Here is a 12,957-nt window from a genome sequence, read left to right on the forward strand (position 1 = left end):
GCATTTATCACGCTGGTTGAAAGACTCCAATATTTTTCCCTTTCTAATTCACAGAGATCGCCCCACGCACGATGACGACGATGACGAAGAAGACGACAACCATGGGCACCTGCCGGAGCTTCACGAACGACAGGACGAACCGACCGGCGACAGCGAAGGCGAAGACCTCAATTCCAGCTTGGTGAAACTGCGCGAGGAGAGCAGCGAGCTGATGCACAAGATCGAACTGTTCACCAACGAGCGGCGCGAGGTTCTGGAAAAGTTGGAAGCACTGACGATCGAGAATCAGGGCCACATAGAAGAGCTGGGTCGATTGCGGGGCGAGCATCGAGAACTGCTGCAGAAGCACACCGCCATGGAGGTGGTGGAAAGGGAACTTCGGGATACGTTGACGAAGGTGGATCAGGAGAAATCGGTGTTGGTGGAGGAGTTGAATGCGGCGAAGACGTTGAAGGTTAAAATAATGGAGAGTGAGGCGAGTAGTCCAAGTTCAAGTCAGAGTACACCGTCGAAGAGCATGGCCGCTATCGATAGGGAATCTTTCGAGCTGATGCTGCGATCGGTTGACAACGAAATCCTCAACTATAACAAGAACAAGGACAAGTCCAAGAAGTTGCAGATTTCGAAAAAGCTGTCGATCGACGCGAAAAATCTGCAGAAGATGACAAATAACTTGCTGGAGGAGTACTACAAGACGGTGTCGGATTGCGAAGCGATGCGAGCGGAGATTGAGCAGCTCAAGGATAAGGTTCAACGATTGCCGGAAGTGGGTCATAGCGAAGAGGTCAAGTTGCTGAAGGCGCAAATTTTAGAGATGACTCATGCGCAGATCGAGAAAGTAGAACATATCGATCATCTGAAGGAAGATTTGGAGGACAAGAAGGCGGAGATTGCGGAATTGAAGCGGGACATGGAAGCAGTGATGGCCCGGGAGGCAGAAAAGTCGTCGGATGACGAACCCGAACTGTTGAAGGTGGAGTTGAATAGCAGGAACGACGAGATAAGAGAGCTGAAGAAGGAACTGGAAATGTTAGGTGTCAAGAAGGCTGGGGAAGTTGAGGAAGTGCAAACCAAGCTGACAGCGGCCACGAAGGAGATTGAAATTTTGAAGGAGCTGGTGGCCGAACAGAAGCAACAGCTGATCGAAACGTATCAAGAGCATGAGAATGAAATCGCTGCCAAGTTGAAGGAGATTCAAAACTATGAGAATAAGGCACAGCAGATGGCGGATCAGCTGAAAGAAATGACAGAACAGTTAGCTCAAGTTGGAGAAAAGTATTCGATTCAAATGCAGCAACAAGTGGATGAGTTGAAATCGTTGACGCAGAAACAGTCCGATGAGATCGAACATAGACAGGAAACTATCGATACGCTTAATAATCAGATCATTGAGTTATACAAAACAATGGAGGATAACGCCAATAAGATAATTGAGAAGGAAGATGAGGTTCAATACCTGCAAGAGCTGCTCGAATCGAAGAAGGACGAGATTCAAATGCTGTATGAAAAGCTTGCGCTGGGAAATAGGACGGTTGAGGAGCTACGAGAGAAATTAGATGAAGCTTTGGCAACGCCGGTACCAGTCGTAGATGAGTCTCAGCTGAAAGACCTCGAGCAAAAGAATAAAGATCTTGACGCCAAGAACAAAGAGCTGTTGGAGAAGTTGAAGAAATTCGCCGCAAATCTCAAAAAGAAGAACACACATTGTCAAGAACTAGAAGAAAAGTTGTCAAAGTATCAGCAAGAACTGGAGGAGGCGAAGAAGTTAGCGTCCGAGGGGACGTCAGCAGAAGATCTCAAGGAGGAGAACGAACAACTGTCTCAGAAGATGCATCACTTGAACAACGAACTGCACAAGCTGCTTCAGCTGAAGTACAATCTGGAAGCGGAGAAGCAATCGGCTCTGCAAGAAGCTGCACATCTGAAGGATCAAATACAAACAATGGAGACGCACGTAAGTGAGTTGGAGGTGAAGCAGCAGGAACTGGAGAGTGAATTGGCGGAGCAACAGAAGACACTGGACGCGGTTCGAGCGGATGACGCGTCGAAGAATGTGAAAATCGAAAAGTGCAAGGCAATCATCAAGGAGAAGAACAAGGAGATCCAACGGTTGCAGGAGCACGAACGGAAGACGGCGTACCTGCAGGACGAAATCAAGATGGCGCAGAGCAAGCTGGAGGACTTCCACAATCAGACGATGATGATCGGAAAGTTGAAGACGGACAAGGAGGCGTTGAATGCGGAATCGAAACTGCAGGTGGAACGATGCCAAACGTTGGAGCAGGAAGTTTGCGAAGGCGCGGAAAAGATGCGCAAGTTGGAGGTGGATTTGGAGATTAGTGAAGATGAGAACCGGCAGCTGCGGGGAAAGATTGTGAAACTGGAGCAGGGAATATCGTTGGTGGAGGAGCGGCGGAACTCGTTGGAGCGACAGAAGAAGTTGCTGGGGGAAAAATTGGATGAAAAGCAGCAAGAACTGATACAGCATGAGGATGAGCTGATGCAACGCCTTGCGAATCTGTCACAGCACGATGAGGCCGTGGAAGGTAAACTGAAGGAAAAAGAAGAGGAGCTGCTGGAGCTGGGAAGCAAACTTCGGGACGTTGAATACCAGAAAGATCAGCTTCTGTCAAAGTTGAATCAACTGGAATCGCAAAAGGAAACGTACGAGGAAAGTGTCAAGCGTGCCTCCGAGCTGGAGAACGAGAATTACAATCTAACACAGGAGATTGGGGCGTTGCAAGTGGAAGTGAAACGAGTGCTGGCCGAATCGGATGCGAAGGTTTCGGAGAAGGACTGCGAGATCGATCAGCTGGAGTACGAGCTGACCAATCAGCTCTCCAAGATTGAGGATGAGCGTAAGCAACTGCAGGAGAATTTGGAACGAACGCGAGACAACAATTCCGATCTCCAGGACGAAGTGGTTCGCTTGCAGGAGAATGTGAACTCTCTGGAGCAGCAGCGAACGGATTTGGAGAAGGAGATTACGTGGTTGAAGATGCAGAATGAAAGTCTCAATCAGGACAGCAACGAGCTGCAAGAACTTCGGATGCAGATTGTGCAAGATCAGACCGAGGTGGAGAACTTGAGGGCGCAAAGCGAAACTCTGGCTCAGAACCATCAGTTTGAAATCAACGCTCTGAGGCAGCAGATTGCCGATATGGAAGCCATTCGGACGCAGTTGAGTCAGAATCAGACCGACGATCAAGCGTCTGTGCAGAATGAAATGATGAAGCTGAAGGAGCGTCTGGATCGAAAGGAAGCTGAGGTACTTCAACTGCAACAGGAGAATGTTCAGCTGCAGATGACATCCAGCGGATTGGTGGATGATCCTTTCTCAAGTTTGCAGGCCAGTTCGGAACGATCGACGGTCGCTTTGGAGGAGCGAATTCGAGAGTTGGAGAACGATGCCACCTGGAAGGACTCGAGGATACAAGAGTTACAAATCGAGAAGGATTTGGCCGATGGCAATCTCGGTGAGTTGAAGAAGCAGTTGCAGCTGTTGCAGCAAACCGTGCTTAAGAGCGAGGATTTGGAAGTGCAACTTGCGCAGAAGAGTTCAGAATTGGAGCAGATGAGTAAGCAACTGTTCCAGACGGTCCCGGCGAAGAAACCGGTTCAAGAAGTTCAAGAAGCCATTCCAACCTTCAGTACTTCGCAATTCTTTGCCGCTCCTGGAGAGTCGAGTACGGTATCATTGTTTGACACGGCTGACGACAGCTGGGGTTGGGGTGAACCCGTGGCTCAACAGCAGTTTAAACCCCTTCAGGAAGCGATAGTTGAACAACCGAACGAACTGCAGCTTCTACGCGACGAAATAGAGCGGCTCAAGAGCCACAATGATGCTGCTTCCAAAGAAATCCTGGAGCTGCAAAGCAAATTAACATCAATGGTTGATCGCGATAGCGAGTTCCACCAGTTGAAGGACGAATTGGATATCTTGCGAGCGCAGAACGCTTCCTTACGTCAAGAAGTGGATGAGAAGGCGACAAGGCTTATAAACGTGGCACAAACGCTGCTGGAGGAACAGCTGAAGGTCAGTCAGCTGGAGGAACAAATTCATAGCAAGGAGACGGTTGTCGCAGCACCTTCCGTGGCGTCATTTTTCACCAGTTCCGGATCTCAGGGCCCCGTATTCGAGGACCTGATCGTACCGAAGAAAGCCTACTCGTGTACGCCAAGTGCTTCGGAAGAGCGAGATGATTGGTCTGTGGAGGAACCTGCCGTGTTAGCAACGGCGACAGCTTCTCAACATGCTGTTGGCTTTATGCCTAAGTTAGACGATCTTGAGTCTGAGAAACTTCGTCAGCAGATTGAACTGCAGTCAAAACAGATTCATGAGGCCGATCAGAACTATTCGAAGGCGCAAACAACTCTGGAGCAACTGCAGTTGGAGCTGGTTCAACAACAGCAACGTAGTGCGGAACTTGAAGAGCAACTTCGTGCAACCATTGCTGCTCACCAGACTGAATTGGAAAGCCAGACGAATGCATTGGCTGAGCGTAATGACGAATTCCTTCAATTGAAGGACGAAATTGACATTCTCAGAGCACAGAACTCTTCCTTGAATTATGAAGTGGATGAAATGGCATCAAAGCTCAAAAATGTTGCGCAGTCGTTGCAAGAAGAGCAAATCAAGGCGAGCCAACTGGAGGAGCAACTCCACAACAAGGAATCATCCGTTGTAGCACCCTCGGTAGCATCGTTCTTCACTGATTCAGGCGCCCAGGGACCGGTTTTCGAAGATCTTGTCATACCGAAGAAGACTTATCTTTGCACACCAAGCGCGTCCGAAGAACGCGAAGATTGGCTCGTGGAAAAGCCTATTCTAAAGGAAACCATGACGCCTTCACATCACTCTGCTGGTGCTCACCACCAAGAACTTGAAGATCTTAGGGTCCAGAATCAACTGCAACTGAAGCAAATCAGCGAACAAACCGATGAACAGTCCCGAACGCAGACAACTGTAGAACAACTCCAGCACGACCTGAGCCAACTTCAGCAGCGCTACGGACAGTTGGAAACCCAATTGAATGCCTCTTTAGCATCCCATCAAACCGAAGTTGAAGCCTTGCGCAGTCAGCAGACCCAACTCAACAGTCAGAACCAAGAGGAGCAAAAGAAACTCAAGGACACCCTGAACCAATTGATGCAGCAGAACCAATCCCTCGAACAAGACCGCGACGCATATCTTCAACTCCAGGACGAGTTGGACATTCTAAAAGCGCAGAACGCTTCACTCCGGCAGGAAGTGGACGAAAAAACCGACCGCATCAAGCGGGTTTGCCAAACCCTCACCGAACAGGAAATGCGAGTTTCCGATCTGGAAGAACAACTCGCCAGTCGAGAGCAGTTACAGTCCACCACGACTGCTGCCTTGTTTGGTGGTCAGTCAGTGCCGCCGGCTGCTGCCGTCTTCGAAGAGATCATCACACCCAAGCGAGCATTCCAAGTGGAACCCTCGTCGTCGTCCAACATCCAACTGGAGGACGATTGCTGGGGTGCCGAAGAAGCCATACTGGAAGAGAAACATCAACAGACTTCCAGCGGTGCGTTGGAGCGTCGCATCTCCGAGAAGGACGACTACATTCGTCAATTGGAGTTGGAAAAGGAACGACTGCTGCAGGAAATCGTCGATCTGAAAGTCAAATCCGGAAAACTTCTCAAGAAGGTCAAGGAGTACAAAGTCAAAAGTGAGAGCCTGCAAAGACGATCGGCGTCTATGGAAACCAGTGAGCTGGATCTTGCCATTCAGGAAGAGCTCAACACCCAAATCAAAGCATTGGAAGGACGCTTGAGCGAAGTGCAAGCGGAACGAGAGAAAGATACGATCGAGAAGGATTCCCTACTGAAACGAATCGACGTTTTGGTAGCCGCCAACGAACGGTTTACCGAAATGAAGGAACGACAGGACGTTCAGATGGAAATCCAAGTGGCAAAGATCAAAGAGTTGAACACCAAACTTCAACGGCTAGAAGACTGGGGCGATGAGAGTGAACAAAAAGAGAACAAAGTAGCAGAGCAAGTTCAAGTTCCAAGTGAAGAAACTGGCCCTATGAAGGAACGCGTGCAAGAGCTGGAAAGAGAAGTCCAAGACTTGAAGGTCGACAACGAGGAACTCCAAGCTTTGCTAGACGAAGAAAAGGCCAACGTTGAGATTCTGGAAAAACGCGTCCAACAAAAAGACCGCGAAATTCAAGAACTCATCGAGAAAATCGATCTCCTCTCACAAGACTCCCAAACCATCAAAACCAACCTGGAGAGTCTGAACCGACAGAAGTCACAGGAAACCGACGATTTGAGCACAAGGCTCACACAACTGATGGGCAGGAACACCGAACTGACGCAACAGATCGAAAAGATGCGCACCGAAAGTCTGTTCCAATCGTCCGAACAGGAGGCGAAATTGCACGAACAGCTGCAGCAGTTAAGCGCGCAGGTGCAGTACAAAGAAGCCGAAGTTGTTCATTTGCGCGAGCGAATCGAACAGCAAGCGAGAGAAGATCAAACCCAATCGCTGGTACAGGAGATATTGGTCAAGAATCAGGAAATCACCGCACTGAAAGCCCGAGTCCAGCAGCTGGAAGCCGATCGGCAGGAGATGGAACATAACCTCACCATGCAGATTACCAAGGAGCTTGCATCCAGCAGGCCGGAAGAGAAGAACCAGCCTCGGCTCACCGAGCTGGAACGGCGCAACCAGGAACTGCAAACCGAGAAACTACAAATGGAGCAGGAACTCCAGGTGTTGAACGATCAGGTCCTGCGCAGTCTAGAGTTCGAAGATCGCATGAAGGGCACAGTTCTCGAACTGGATGCAAAGAACATCGAAATTGAAGCGCTGAAGACTTCCCTCGAGCTGATGAAGCAGGCCAGCGAGGCTAGCGGAGAAAGCGCGCACAGTTCAGAGCAGTCTACACCAACGACGACGGCGAAGGGCGAGGAAGATCTCCGGAAACAGATTAAGAAGTTGAAAAAAGAGCGTGACGAATTGGAGGCGAACTACCGAATAACGCTGGAGCAGAGAGATGCTCATTGGTCGCATGTTGTGGAAGAACGTGGAGCACAGGTGGCGGAGAGCTGGAAGCAGCACGTTGATCTGCGGGAAGCGGAGTTCTCAGTGATCGAGAAGAGTTTGCGGGAAGAGATCGATCGGTTACAGGGCGAAGATAGGGAGACGTCAGGGGAATCGGAACCGCCGGCAGAGATGCAGAACATGAAGGCAGCCCTGGAGGCGCAGGAACTGGAAATTGTCACTCTGAAGGAGCAGTTGGCGATTCGAAGTGCGGAGTATGCGCGCTTGGCTGCGCAGGTGGATCCGTTCGCGGTGAAACACGCCAGCAATATGGTCACCAGTGAGCCAAGACCTCAACCGGTGCAGGATGGTGACAGAGTTCCGCGGTCGGAGCTGGAGCTGGCGCTGTATATGATCTACCAGCGAGACATGCGATGCGAGGAGTTGGAACTGGAGTTGCGGAATCTGCTGACGGAACGGGACTCTTTGCAGTTGAGGCTGTCGAATGCCTTACGGCAGCACGAGGATTTCAAGAGGAAATTAACGGAGGTGCCAGGAGGTGAGTAGGATGGAGTTCTTAATGGGGTGTATGATTCAGGAAGCTATGTGATTTAGAGTTGATCTTTTTACCTAAGGGGATTGGTAGCCACTTTCCAAAAGGCTTGGTAGTTTCCTGTGGAGAGTTTTGAGAGCCTTGGTAGCCTCCTTTCAAGAGGCTTGGTAGCCTCCTTTCAAGAGGATTGGTAGCCTCCTTTCAAGAGGCTTGGTAGCCTCCTTTCAAGAGGCTTGGTAGCCTCCTTTCAAGAGGCTTGGTAGCCTCCTTTCAAGAGGCTTGGTAGCCTCCTTTCAAGAGGCTTGGTAGCCTCCTTTCAAGAGGCTTGGTAGCCTCCTTTCGAGAGGCTTGGTAGCCTCCTTTCAAGAGGCTTGGTAGCCTCCTTTCAAGAGGCTTGGTAGCCTCCTTTCAAGAGGCTTGGTAGCCTCCTTTCAAGAGGCTTGGTAGCCTCCTTTCAAGAGGCTTGGTAGCCTCCTTTCAAGAGGCTTGGTAGCCTCCTTTCAAGAGGCTTGGTAGCCTCCTTTCAAGAGGCTTGGTAGCCTCCTTTCAAGAGGCTTGGTAGCCTCCTTTCAAGAGACTTGGTAGCCTCCTTTCAAGAGGCTTGGTAGCCTCCTTTCAAGAGGCTTGGTAGCCTCCTTTCAAGAGGCTTGGTAGCCTCCTTTCAAGAGGCTTGGTAGCCTCCTTTCAAGAGGTAGCCTCCTTTCAAGAGGCTTAGTAGCCTCCTTTCAAGAGGCTTGTTAGCCTCCTTTCAAGAGGCTTGGTAGCCTCCTTTCAAGAGGCTTGGTAGCCTCCTTTCAAGAGGCTTGGTAGCCTCCTTTCAAGAGGCTTGGTAGCCTCCTTTCAAGAGGCTTGGTAGCCTCCTTAGCCTCCTTCCAAGAGGCTTGGTGGCCTCCTTCCAAGAGGCAGTAGCCTTCTTTCAAGAGGCTTGGTAGCCTCCTTCCAAGAGGCTTGGTAGCCTCCTTCCAAGAGGCTTGGTAGCCTCCTTCCAAGAGGCTTGGTAGCCTCCTTTCCAAGAGGCTTGGTAGCGTCCTTTCCAAGAGGCTTGGTAGCCTCCTTTCCAAGAGGCTTAGTAGCCTCCTTCCAAGAGGCTTAGTAGCCTCCTTCCAAGAGGCTTAGTAGCCTCCTTCCAAGAGGCTTAGTAGCCTCCTTCCAAGAGGTTAGTAGCCTCCTTCCAAGAGGCTTTCAAGAGGCTTGGTAGCCTCCTTCCAAGAGGCTTGGTAGCCTCCTTCCAAGAGGCTTGGTAGCCTCCTTCCAAGAGGCTTGGTAGCCTCATGCCAAGAGGCAGTAGCCTCCTTCCAAGAGGCTTGGTAGCCTCCTTCCAAGAGGCTTGGTAGCCTCCTTCCAAGAGGCTTGGTAGCCTCCTTCCAAGAGGCTTGGTAGCCTCCTTCCAAGAGGCTTGGTAGCCTCCTTCCAAGAGGCTTGGTAGCCTCCTTCCAAGAGGCTTGGTAGCCTCCTTCCAAGAGGCTTGGTAGCCTCCTTCCAAGAGGCTTGGTAGCCTCCTTCCAAGAGGCTTGGTAGCCTCCTTCCAAGAAGCTTGGTAGCCTCCTTCCAAGAAGCTTGGTAGCCTCCTTCCAAGAAGCTTGGTAGCCACCTTCCAAGAAGCTTGGTAGCCTCCTTCCAAGAGGCGTGGTAGCCTCCTTCAAGAGGCTTGGTGGCCTCCTTCCAAGAGGCTTGGTAGCCTCCTTCCAAGCGGCTTGGTAGCCTCCTTCCAAGAGGCTTGGTAGCCTCCTTCCAAGAGGCTTGGTAGCCTTCTTCAAAGAGGGTTGGTAGCCTCCCTCAAAGCGGCTTGGTGGCCTCCAGACATGTGGCTTGGTAGCCTCCTTCCAAGAGACTTGGTAACCTCCTACCAAGAGGCTTGGTAGCCTCCTTCCAAGAGCTTGGTAGCCTCCTTCCAAGAGGCTTGGTAGCCTCCTTCCAAGAGGCTTGGTAGCCTCTTTCCAAGAGGCTTGGTAGCCTCTTTCCAAGAGGCTTGGTAGCCTCCTTCCAAGAGGCTTGGTAGCCTCCTTCCAAGAGGCTTGGTAGCCTCCTTCCAAGAGGCTTGGTTGCCTCCTTCCAAGAGGCTTGGTAGCCTCCTTCCAAGAGGCTTGGTAGCCTCAGTTAGAATCTGGGACGTTAGACAATATTCTGAATGAAAAAAGTATTCATTTACTTTTTTCGTTTTGATGCAGAACCTTCCGGAGACTCGGCAAGTGACGTATCGAAAACAACCACACCGGAGAAATCCCTGCAGCAGATCGTACAGGAGTCGGGTATAAGTGCTGCGGTATCGGTATCGACCTCGAACGCACCCGGCCAGATGTCGGACCTCAGCAGCAAACTGTCCGAACTGCACTCGATCGACCAAGGACGGGACAAACGAGTGCAGGAGGAACGGGAAGAGCGCCACCGGCAGATGACGCTAATTCAGCGCGACCTTGCCCACATGCCGCTGGAGGCGGCGGCCAAGATTGCCGGAACCAATATCTGTAAGTTAGCCATCGCTCAAACTTTAGAAAACAAAACTAACTTTCTTTCGCTATTTTCCATTTTCAAAAAGCTCAAGACGAATCGTCGCCCCAGCAACCGCAGAGCGCCTCAACCCTTCTGATCAACTGGATCCTAGGTAAGAAGTCTGACTCCTAAGTTCTCAAAGTCGATCGTGTAAGATGATTCCTAACAGCCTACATGTGTAAGGTTCAAATAGCTCTTAGTCACAGCAACTAGTGGTAATCGATTTTAGCATACAAACAAAACGTAAAGAAGTTCGTAGTTAGTGAAGCGAATCAGGGTACAAGCAGATTAGAAGCACTCACATCACCAACTAAAAGTACTAAAAGCGAACGAATGACCGACGAAAGACGTCGACGATTCCGAACCGAGCCAGTTCGGTGAAGCACTTTTCCCACGTTTGGTAAAGCAAATCTTCACCTTCTCTTTTGATCCCACTGCGATGGTGGTGGGCGTGGACCGACCCTACCCAGACTCGCCCCGATCCTCGTGACCTACCCATAGTTTCGTTTGACTTATTGTTTCCGATGCCTTCGAAGGCACCCTAAAACTTTAAACATTTCTTGTGGCATAAGGAGATCGGTTGTTGCAGAGTGTAGTTCCCACTTGCGCGTGAGTATGCGCGGGTTTTACAGGGATGATTGTTGTTGAGCGCGATCGCGATCGGATGATGATGATGTGCAGTCAAGTCATTAGGTAGCGGATTTATTATTTGTTTTTAGGTTCAAATTTTTTCTTGTTTTCTGTTGTAAAAATTGCATTTGTCTTAATGTATACACGGTAAAAAATATACACGTCCATGTGAACTGTTCTGCATTTGAATATGCACTACTTTGGAATCAAATCAATATCAACAGCTGAGCTCATCGCATTCAAAGACCACCACTTCCATTTGACGTGCACAATATTTTGAATATAAAGCAACAAAATAAAAAAATAGAATTGCCTCAACTCAGATTTGAATAACATACCTTTGATTGAAAGTCCTTCGTCTTACCATGACTCCATCTCACACTTCGAAATACCTCTTGAAATAAGCAGAACAGATGAAAGAACTGTCATCTATTTTTAGAACAACACCAATATCGCTCCACTCTTAAATCAATAGCCTTGAACCTGTGAATTCAATAGCATAGCACTTTCAATTCTAGTGGAGACATCATTGGTGCTGATCAAAGTGCTAATCATTTCAACATCCAGTGAGTAGCACTTTGATCAATCGATGTTATGGAATTGTCTGCATTCAACACACTTATGAAAGGTGTGACACCACTTCAAAATAAAAGGAATATCATTTTCAATAATAGTAATTGTAAAGTTGATCATTCAATAGATGGAACAGTTAAATTGAGCGTGTTGTTTTTTTACCGTGTAGAACCCTTATCACTTAGCTTCTTCTTTTGTGTACATAAAACGTAACTTACTACCTACTGTATCCAAACTATATTGTGATTGTTTTTATCCTAATTGGTTCAGAGAGATACTTTAGACAAAACAAATCGATGTGTATTATTGGCCAGGAAAGATGAAAATGAGAAAATTAAAAGCCAAATTATCAGAAATGTTACGAATTGAGAGTAGTTAGTTATCCGAAAGCCTAGAATTCTAGATCTTTTCATCGAAATGGAAGCCAAATTGATGTTTATGTCATATTATAGTAGGGGGAGATCCCCCAGTGCCAGACACATAAGCCATTTAACGAAAAACTCTCTAATTATCCGGATTAAGCTTACTTCTATACCATATACACAAAATATTATCATTTATGATTCATTTAAACTATATTTGATCATTTGAACACGTTTTTGGACGATGTATTTTGATGATGAATTTCAGTAAAAATTTTCATAATTCAGAAAAGTGTACCCGAGTACCGGACACTATTGCATCATTTTCAAATATGACCAAGTTCCTATTACATGAGTAAAGAAATCATTTAGAATAGTAATAATTTTCACTTGCTTCACGTTGTGGATATTAATACGTGTTAGTATAGCTTAAGTTTTAGTTAGTATGGCAATTTCTTACATCCTACTCAAAATTCCCTCTATTTTCAATGACATCTTCAATTTTTGTTTCTGCTGAGATCGAAGTAGTCATCGCGTGTGGATGGCAGCTAATCAAATTCGCTGCCACAAATTTTCTTTTGCAGCCAAAGTCATCTCATTGCGAAAATGGAAAAATTTCATGTCTTCGTCGTCTTCGTTAGTTCAATCAGCTCATCGATAATGCTTGCGGAAGAGAGTGCAGTTCCAGCTACTGCGAATGACCAGATGAGTAATGTCAATGGACGTAAGAACAGAAGCAAGTTTAAATTCAAATCAGAGGCTGGCTATGCGTTGAAACTTTGTAAGATTTTTCCTTGTTGCACTTCTATGTTATCAAATAGGAGAATCTACATATATACCTTCATAATGTTATGTTAGAATAACAAATTGACACAATATAACAGTGGTTTCGGTATGTTTCGTTATATGAATTATATGAATTACAATCGGACACCTATTTTTACAATTACGATTAAAATATTCAATGCTATTTTTACCATTACGATTAAAATATTCAATGCTCAGGCTCATAAATAGTAACAAGATTTTTCGCTAACATTAAAATTGAAAAAAGGGATCTTGAAAAGTTTCGAAACGTTTCCTTATTTACCAACCTTAAACTACACGCTTAATTTTGAATACTGTTGATAACGTACACAATTCAAGCAAGACACTATCATTTATCGGAAATTATTTTGAAATTTTGTTATTCACAACGTAAGAATTTAGATCTGTGGTGAATAAGGCCCGATGCCCACGTAGCGTCTTTTCAACGCTGCGTGCACACGGCGTTAAAAGGACGCATGTGTGCATCGGGAAAAAGCGGTAACACAGCGTCGCCGCACCGATGCACA

General features: G+C 47.6%; 1 protein-coding gene across 2 annotated transcripts in view; it reads left to right on the top strand.

Moving 5' to 3' along the window:
• The window catches only part of LOC134207734 (protein lava lamp), a 34,445-nt gene extending 22,823 nt beyond the window's left edge, over positions 1-11,622 (top strand). For both annotated transcript variants that reach the window (XM_062683589.1, XM_062683590.1), the window contains exons 4-6: positions 55-7,574; positions 9,737-10,033; positions 10,105-11,622. In XM_062683589.1, the coding sequence (XP_062539573.1) occupies positions 55-7,574; positions 9,737-10,033; positions 10,105-10,190 (7,903 nt within the window). In that variant the 3' untranslated portion in view covers positions 10,191-11,622. The remainder of the gene's footprint in view (positions 1-54; positions 7,575-9,736; positions 10,034-10,104) is intronic.
• Positions 11,623-12,957: the final 1,335 nt, after the last annotated feature.

The sequence above is a fragment of the Armigeres subalbatus genome, chromosome 1, assembly GCF_024139115.2.
Source record: "Armigeres subalbatus isolate Guangzhou_Male chromosome 1, GZ_Asu_2, whole genome shotgun sequence".
NCBI lineage: Eukaryota > Metazoa > Arthropoda > Insecta > Diptera > Culicidae > Armigeres > Armigeres subalbatus.